Here is an 8,918-nt window from a genome sequence, read left to right as displayed (position 1 = left end):
TCCTCATCAACATCATTAGAGCCACCGAGATCATCGAGCGAGTCTGTCGTCTCGTTGAAGACAACACAGTTCGCCACAGTATCATGCATATGCAGAGGCGCATACGCAACTTTGCTCTGCGCCTTGTTCCTGAAGAAGTTAAAGACGATATTAGAACGGTCATCCACATCGTCTCAGAACAGACCGCAGGGGTTGCGCGCCCACCTTCCCCTATGGACTCTACTAGAGGAGCCCCTCCTCCCTCATACCAAGACGCTGCTCCTACTCTCTCTTCTCACATTCCTAACGAGCTACTGGCTGCGGTCAATAATCTCGCGCAGACAACGGAAGCCATAGTAACTTCCCTCAGAGAGGAAAACCGCCAAGCGATCCCCGTACCAGCTCCTACGGTGGAAACTATCGAACATCCTCCCCATCTTTATACTGCGTTCTCCGCTACCCGCGAAGAGATCGCTGCAGACCCAAACCACCAACTCCTATCCTACCATGAAGTACAGGACTTGGCCAACGCATTGGCCTCACTCCACATTCACCCCCCGCTTATCATTCCGGATTCGTTATCTACGCATACCTTCACGGATGGGATCGTACCTATGCAAGCGTTGGGAAGAACTCAACCTGCCACTTCTGCTGAGCTAATCGCGGAGGCAGAGCAACGGGGTGTAGCCATTAGGCATCCCATGCAACGAACCGATTTAACCAGGAAAAGAACGCGAGCTCGGCGCTTTGGTAAAGATAAAGGAAAGAAACGCGCCACCAGTGCAGATGAAGCACTTAGTCCTAAGCCGGGCCCATCACCCTTACGAGCGACCTCCTCTAATCCTGATGAAAACCGCGTATGCAGATACTGCAAGACGCTTGGGCATAGGCAAGTTAATTGCCCCGAATACTACTGTCGTGTCTGTCGAGAATTATCTCCAGGCCATCTTTCATTTTATTGCTCTCACTATACTGGAGAAACCCCTACTTCTCTAACTTGGAAGGACGAAGGATTTTACCAGGCACTCGCAGCTTGGGAAAACGACGCCGATGACGCATACACAGCCTTATGCAGGGAAGAAGAAATGCTCTACTCGGAGGAACGCATGAAGGCTGGGCCAGAAGATGACTTAGAGTATTCTGATGACCCTATCTACTATGCTAACCAGGATGATTGAATCCGGTGGTTTCAACCCTAGTAAGGGGGTAATGTTACAGTAACATTCAGACCCCTATACTTATTCCCCTTTCTCGCTTACAAACGGGCCGTCCGTACCACGCTTATCTCTTATCATGCCTATCTCTTATCTCACCAAGCGGGCTGTCCGCCTCTTTCTTGCTTCTATCTTGATAACGCATTTACAAGCTCCGCTTGAACACTGGTATATAAACCTACCTACCTACTGTTGTATTCTTTACTTTAATCTACTGGGTTTTACCTGGAACACTGTCCTTCAGTAAAGGTCTCCAACCTTACTGTCTAAGAACCACTATTCTAAGGGAGTCAGCGACACTCGCCTTAGCCAGAAACCTTGATCTCTCAACCGAGAGCAGACTTACGTCTATCAGGCATTACGCCGATTGTCTACTCAGACAGAGATAGCTCGACTCATCCCAGTCGTAACACTTTGCGGACCTTGAGGAGGAAAACGATGGCGTGTTGAGTATGGCTGCTCGGATGAAAGCCCAAGCTACTTCAGCGTCACGGCCAAGGCCCAGGCCAATGGCTGTCAACCGTGAAAATCGTGACAATGTGCTGGAATCAGTTGGTACGAGCTAGAGCCAGCGAGATGGTTGTCAGTTTGTACTATCATATGCTCAATAATATGTGTTTTATTTGGTTTACATCTTATGGGTATTGTAAGCCTCGAGTGACATTCCAATTTCGCGACATTATGGTAGGTTGATTTTATGGGTGTTGTAAGCCTTGAGTGATATTCCAATTTCGCGACACTATGGTAGGTTGATTGCAAGTGAATTGCAAGAACGACACAATATGTACCAGGATTCCGTTGATGATTACATATCTGTATAACTATTGCACGTATTGCAGCTACATTGCAATGGGGTTATAACATAGGTTGACAAATGGTGGGTGCTCGTAGGCGATTGCAACGATGGCGAGTAGTTTCATCAGTTGGAACTTGATTACGAGCGCTTGGCAAAATGCGGAGTTTTCCCTGATGACCTGTCTTTTGACTCCACTGATATGGGTCACGTGGGTATGAGGTCAGAGGCCTATAAGACGTAGCCTCGACTTTGGCATAACCCAATAACATGGCCAGCTCCATCTCCGCAGATGTCGTGGATTCAAAATCGCCCACCATCGCCATGCCTGACGATACCTTGAAGCGTGACGTCCAAAACCCAATCCTTTTCGAGTGTGCTTGGGAGGTTGCCAACAAAGTTGGAGGCATATACACAGTCATCAAGACCAAGGTCCCCGTGACCATGCAGACGTACGGTGATCGTTACACCCTCATTGGTCCCCTCATTTACAAGACAGCACCTATGGAGGTTGAAACGCAGGAGCCCACTGATCCTGCTTTAGTCGCAACACTCCAGTCGATGAGAGCACAGGGCGTGAAATGTCTTTACGGCCGATGGCTCATAGAGGGTGCTCCACGTGTCCTACTGTTTGATACGGGCAGCCAATACCATCGTCTTGATGAATGGAAGGCCGATCTTTGGAATCTTGCAGGCATTCCATCTCCCCCCAATGACCACGAGACAAACGAGACCATCGTTTTTGGTTATCTTGTAGCGTGGTTTCTCGGTGAGGTACGTAGTTTATTCACTCCAACTTATTTAATCCTTGCTTATCGATGCTCAGTATGTTGCACACAAAGCTCATACAGCTGTAGTCGCCCACTTCCACGAATGGCAGGCGGGACTCGCCATCCCCCTCGCCAGAAAACGTCACATCGATGTCACCACCGTTTTTACAACACACGCAACCTTGCTCGGCCGCTATCTCTGTGCTGGAAGTGTCGACTTTTACAATAACCTTTCCTACTTTGACGTTGACCACGAAGCTGGCAAGCGTGGGATATATCACCGCTACTGCATTGAACGTGCTGCTGCACACTGCGCGGATGTTTTCACGACTGTCAGCGGAATTACAGCATGGGAGAGTGAGCATCTTTTGAAGCGAAAACCAGATGGTGTCCTTCCAAATGGCTTGAACGTAGTCAAGTTTCAGGCAATGCACGAGTTCCAGAATCTGCATGCGACTTCCAAGGAGAAAATCAACGAGTTCATTCGTGGGCATTTCTATGGTCACTATGATTTCGATCTCGAAAATACTATTTATGTACGTCGTATTGCTCTTCTGTATTTCTTTAACTAATCACGTCCACTAGATGTTTACAGCTGGTCGTTATGAGTACCGCAACAAGGGTGTCGATATGTTCATCGAGTCCCTTGCTCGTCTTAATCACCGTCTCCAGCAGAGTCAGAGCAAGACAACAGTCGTCGCGTTCATCATCATGCCTGCTGCTACCAATAGCTATACTGTCGAGGCCCTCAAGGGCCAGGCGGTCATGAAGCAGCTGCGCGATACCGTTACCGAGGTACAGGCCCGTGTTGGTGCACGACTGTTCGAACACGCCGCACGGTTCCACGGGGAGGGTCGCACAGAGGTCGCGCCAGAAGACCTCCTAAGCGCAGAGGACCAAGTCCTACTCAAGCGTCGCATTTTCGCACTTAAGCGACACACCCTTCCCCCGATTGTTACACACAATATGGCAGACGACTCGAACGACCCGATCCTCAATCAGCTACGTCGCGTACGTCTCTTCAACACACCGGGAGACCGCGTCAAGGTCATCTTTCATCCCGAATTTTTGAACTCAAACAACCCAATCCTGGGTCTCGATTACGAGGAATTCGTACGAGGTTGCCATCTGGGTGTATTTCCAAGTTACTATGAACCATGGGGATATACCCCCGCGGAGTGCACAGTGGTATGTTGGGTATCCTTTGTATCGTGCGATATGAGCTCATTCGAGTAGATGGGTATCCCTAGTGTAACAACAAACCTCTCCGGATTCGGGTGCTTTATGGAGGATTCGATCCATAATCCCTCTGACGAGGGTATCTACATCATCGACCGACGCACCACCTCCATCGATGAAAGCGTCAACGCGCTCACGAACTCAATGTTCGACTTTGTCAAGAAAACGCGGCGCCAGCGGATCAACCAGCGAAACCGCGTCGAGCGACTCTCGCCACTTCTAGATTGGAAGAATATAGGCCTTGAGTACGAGAAGGCTCGGATGCTTGCGCTTCGGAGGGCGTACCCCGACGCATTCATTGGCCTCGATGAGGACAACGGGGAAGATGTAGAGTGGGGCTTCGGAGAATTCCCAGTTTCTGTCCAAGCCAGTCCGAAGCTCAGAATTTCGGGACTCGCAACACCAGGCGATCTTGGAACACTTACTGAGGAGGTAGGCATCTTTTGTCATGAGGCGAGCTGGGGTGTACCGATTGTGCTATAGATGCAACGCTTGGAAACCAGCGATTACAAGGGCCATTGGTCGCGTACAGGGGAAGATGAAGAGGACGGATACCCTTTGTAGGTGTTCTTTAACCAACTGGTGTTTTACTCATGTGTTCCTGTATCCAGCCCTCTTGTCATGAAAGTCCGCTCGCGCGCGTCATCCGTGATGTCTGGGGCAAGCACGCCCGGCGGTGGGGCATTCAAAAGCCTTAGCGAGTACGATCTTCAAAAGGCGGACGCTGCGCTCAGCCAGGTGAACGGAGTGTCCACTGCCTCTGCAATTGCGTAGGTGACACATCTCTGGCTGAGTATACAACCCCAATCTAGGTTCTGTGATATCGAATGACTCAAGCTTGGTTACTGGCTTGGTGCTAGGATCCAGAAGCCTTCATGCATGCATGCATGCTCTAATTTTTTCTAAACACCCTCATTTTGGTTTCCAGAAATCTGGTTACACAAGCCTGTTACCATCTTCATGTCATGATATATGTTCAGTTATCAAGATTGGCACTCGTATCTCCTTTTTATGTCTTTTGCTTCCAAATTGTACGCATTTACCAGTTGAACATGTTGCGTATCCATGCATTATGGACTCTTTTATGTACCCAAAAAAGTATTCCTTGATTGCGAACGAGCCACAGAATTCAAATATTGGATCTACTCTTCATCACTGCCAAGAACCCGGACAAGATATCGATAATAATCAAACAGAACGTAAGGCCTTTATGTAATGGGAACATCGATCTCGCCGTGAACTGCTCGGACGAGTTTTCGCTTGTTGACCATCATGGCACCCATTCCCTTGATACCGTTAACTATCGCCGTTCTGCTCAGCGTGCATGGATTGCGCTCGCGATCGCTTTCTTTCTCCGGTGCAGTGACCGCCTTCGTGGTTGGCTTCAGCATTCTTGCAGTGCCTGTGCGGACCATTGGGATCACTCTCATCGTGTTCTACTTGATCGGGTCCAGAGCCACCAAATGTAAGTGTCAACCCAATGAGCGATCCCACTGGCATGTCTTGTAACCACTAGTCAGACGGCAAGAAGCGGAAGGCTCAGCTTGAAGATGACTATCAAGACGCTGGCTACCGGTCTGGCGCTCAAGTTCTCTGCAACTCATTCACCGCGCTACTTGCGAGTGGAATATGGTGTCTTGCCTTTTCCCCTGACATGTTGCCGTGGAGTCTAGTCAACTATTATATTCGCTCGGGCTCAGTATTGTTGGAGAGTGTGCCATATGTAGATGGTCAATGGTGCCCATTGGACGCAACGGTATCAAGTGGATGGAGTCGCGCGTTGATATTTGTGGTGCTTGGGTAAGCTACACCCTTCTACTTGATGCGTCTTGTTTCATTGGCTTGTAAATACCTCACCACCAGTCACTTTGCCTGCTGCCTGGGGGATACTCTCGCGTCAGAACTCGGTATCCTCTCTTCCCGCCCGCCAATCCTTATCACGACGCTGAAAACTGTTCCACCCGGTACAAATGGTGGTGTCTCGGTCGGCGGGACACTTGCCAGCTTATTTGGCGGTTTGTCCATGGGTGTAACGATGTTCATTTCGATCATTGTGGAGAATGCGCACTGCAGGAGCAGTTGGATAACTATTCTTCCGTCACTCATATTTTGGGGAAGTGCAGCAGGTGTTGGCGGGAGCTTGGTAGGTTTCAACTTGCATCACATTTGTGCCTTATATTGATGCGACAACACTAGCTGGATTCGTTCCTGGGAGCGACTGTACAGCGCACGCGCTATTCGGTCGACAAGAAGATCATTCTCACTGGCCACAAGGAGGAACCTGAACGTGGACGGAAAGACACTGTCAAAGTTATCAGCGGACTCAATTTATTGACAAACAATCAGGCAATCTAATATTATCCTCCCTTGTCTTAATGCTAACTGTACCACAGGTCAACCTACTTTCGTCGTTAGTGACTGCGCTCGTTGTCGCAAGATTTGCCTCGACGTCAGAGACATGATCATTTTCTGTGCTTCATCTGTAGAAACTTCCTAATCGCAGCTGTATACCTCCAACAATGCTACCATGTAATATTTCTCTTGACAGAAATCGTAGGAGGTATTCGAGTCAGTGCAAGTTCTGTATGGAGTGGCATTGTCTCGAAGATGAGACTGGCTGGTCACAGTTTGCGTTCTCAAACTCTCCTTTGCAGGTTCCTCACTTCGAGAACCACTTTGATGTAGACGATAAACCAGAAGACAACAGATCCGGCCGCGGCAAATTAAACGTGCGCGCACTGATTTGGAGCATTTGCTAACAAGGTTAATGACGAACGTTCAGAAGACGCAACTGCAGGTTCCGTTGAGCGTTCTATCTAAGAATTGACAAGGTGGGAAGTTAATGGCGATTAGGACGCATGACATGTGATAGCATGTTATTATTGTTCGAGCACATGGCCAAGACACTGCCAGCTATCATTCCAGCTGATTCACCAATGGAACTCAGTAATTTCAGAAGCACCGCGGACATGTAATGCAGGATAAAAACACACTCAGGTTGGAGTTGGAATTCATACAGACACTTTGTTGAATCCTACCTCTTCCTTCGCCATCTCTGTACCACTAGCAAGTACTTACTGTAGATTGCCGCTATGCGTCCGCTCATCTTCCTTCTATTCATGTTCAATGTGCTTACGTCTCTGTCACTAGGTCTTATCATTCGCGACGACCCTGTCGCTGTCGGCGACTATGTCGCCAACTACATTGCCAAACGGTAGCATCCTCATCCATATTTCTTTGCCTGTAACTCATTCCTTTCAACTAGCATTAATGACTTTGCACCGACCGCTAGCAAACCTTTCGTGCTCGGTCTCCCAACTGGCTCCTCTCCTATTCCAACTTACAAAGCTCTCATCAATAAAGTCAAGGAGGGCAGTTTATCGTGAGTGCTGAACCAGTATACTCGAAGTTGCGCGTTTATCCACTCATGACTGCAGATTCAAGCACGTCATCACTTTCAACATGGACGAGTATGTCGGCATTCCTCGTGACCACCCAGAATCCTACCACACATTCATGTTCCGCGAGTTTTTCTCACATAGTCCGTCTAGTCCAGTCACCCTCGCTGAAGAATCCTATACTAATTTCATAAACGCAGCCGATATCCCCCCCTCCCAAGTCAATTTACTGGATGGGAACGCCGAAGACTTGGTCGCGGAATGCAACGCATACGAGTCCCGCATCAAGCAGTGTGGTGGTATCGAGCTCTTCCTGGGTGGTATCGGCGAGGATGGTCATATCGCATTCAACGAGCCTGGTATGTCTCGTTTCTTCACCTTCTGTTGTCCCTTTCCTCGTGGCTTCTCTACCGTATGATTGTTCTGTCTTCTTGACACTTGAATAATGCTCGTTCCTATCAAAGGCTCGTCCCTCGCGTCCCGGACCCGCATCAAGACACTCGCTTACGACACCATCCTCGCCAACGCCCGCTTCTTTAATAATAACATTGCTGCTGTCCCTCGTATGGCCCTTACAGTCGGTGTTGCTACAGTACTTGAAGCAAGGGAAGTCGTGGTTGTAGTCACGGGTCAGAGGAAGAGCTTGGCTCTCAGCAAGGCTATCGGTGAGTCATGCTTTCAGGCTATATTCATTGGTTATCTGGTTTCAACTTTTCGCCGTCTACAGAGGATGGCGTAAACCACCTTGTGAGTAGGCCGTTTCTAGCACCTCGCAAGAACTTACCTTGACATAACTCCTGACGTAGTGGACTCTTTCGGCGCTGCAGCTCCACCCTTGGGCGTTGATTGTAGTCGATGAAGATGCGACAGCCGGTGCGTGGTGTTTTTCTGATAAAATCCAACCTTTGGTTGACGTACGGATGCTGTCCTATCGTTCCTCACTTCATATAACCCTTTTTCATGCCCACCCATCGTCACCTCATTCTGAATGAAACAAAACATACGGAACTACAACTCAGAATTGCATGTCAAAACAGTCAAATATTTCAAGTCAATTGAGCGTGTGCAAGACGAGGTAGAGCAGCGGCAGGCGGAGCTGAAGGCGAGAGGTCGAACAAAGCATCAGGGGCAAGTTGGTAGTATGGAGTGATGTCTGTCGACACTATGAGCTGGATAATACCATCCGTCAGAGGTTCCAGCAGCCTCAGGTAACATTGGAGGGTGCACGAATTGTGGGCTGCGTTCAGCATCAGCAAACTACTGGGGGTCTGTACAGCATTAATGGCGTTCAAAGTAGATTTCACAGAGCTCGCTAAGCTCGCTAAAGTTCGGTAAAGCTCGGTAAACGTCAGTTAAATCAGTCTGAAAAACCTTAACACAAGTACGGCTCCGTTCGGCATCGCAGTCGGACTTTGAAGAGAGACTTAGGGTCTGTTCGGATACACAAATTTTGCCACGAATTTTCAAATTTCAAACATATGGTGCTTTGTAATGTTTGGGGGTCAGTGTGACATATGTGACAAAG

General features: G+C 48.8%; 3 protein-coding genes across 3 annotated transcripts; all 3 read left to right on the top strand.

The window, feature by feature from the left end:
* Positions 1 to 2,178: 2,178 nt before the first annotated feature.
* Positions 2,179 to 5,125, top strand: HD556DRAFT_1371711 (glycogen synthase). The gene is made up of 6 exons (XM_041302964.1): positions 2,179 to 2,760; positions 2,813 to 3,292; positions 3,342 to 3,944; positions 3,993 to 4,427; positions 4,479 to 4,555; positions 4,607 to 5,125. Exons 1-6 carry the CDS (start codon positions 2,257 to 2,259, stop codon positions 4,767 to 4,769), a joined length of 2,262 nt encoding a protein of 753 aa, XP_041160481.1. The 5' UTR covers positions 2,179 to 2,256; the 3' UTR covers positions 4,770 to 5,125.
* On the top strand, positions 5,126 to 6,603 carry HD556DRAFT_1371702 (integral membrane protein DUF92-domain-containing protein). The gene is made up of 5 exons (XM_041302963.1): positions 5,126 to 5,460; positions 5,516 to 5,795; positions 5,859 to 6,138; positions 6,192 to 6,341; positions 6,389 to 6,603. Exons 1-5 carry the CDS (start codon positions 5,268 to 5,270, stop codon positions 6,455 to 6,457), a joined length of 972 nt encoding a protein of 323 aa, XP_041160480.1. The 5' UTR covers positions 5,126 to 5,267; the 3' UTR covers positions 6,458 to 6,603.
* HD556DRAFT_1371701 (uncharacterized protein) lies at positions 6,604 to 8,687 on the top strand. The gene is made up of 9 exons (XM_041302962.1): positions 6,604 to 7,091; positions 7,146 to 7,209; positions 7,261 to 7,377; positions 7,433 to 7,536; positions 7,594 to 7,752; positions 7,858 to 8,058; positions 8,121 to 8,140; positions 8,200 to 8,266; positions 8,413 to 8,687. The coding sequence occupies exons 1-9, from the start codon at positions 7,088 to 7,090 to the stop codon at positions 8,541 to 8,543; spliced, it is 867 nt and encodes a 288-aa protein (XP_041160479.1). The 5' UTR covers positions 6,604 to 7,087; the 3' UTR covers positions 8,544 to 8,687.
* The last annotated feature ends 231 nt before the right edge of the window (positions 8,688 to 8,918 follow it).

The sequence above is a fragment of the Suillus plorans genome (genome assembly GCF_016647745.1).
Source record: "Suillus plorans strain S12 chromosome Unknown HD556scaffold_27, whole genome shotgun sequence".
Taxonomy (NCBI): domain Eukaryota; kingdom Fungi; phylum Basidiomycota; class Agaricomycetes; order Boletales; family Suillaceae; genus Suillus; species Suillus plorans.
Note: the sequence above shows the minus strand (reverse complement) of the source record. Positions and strands in the feature narration are given on the sequence as shown.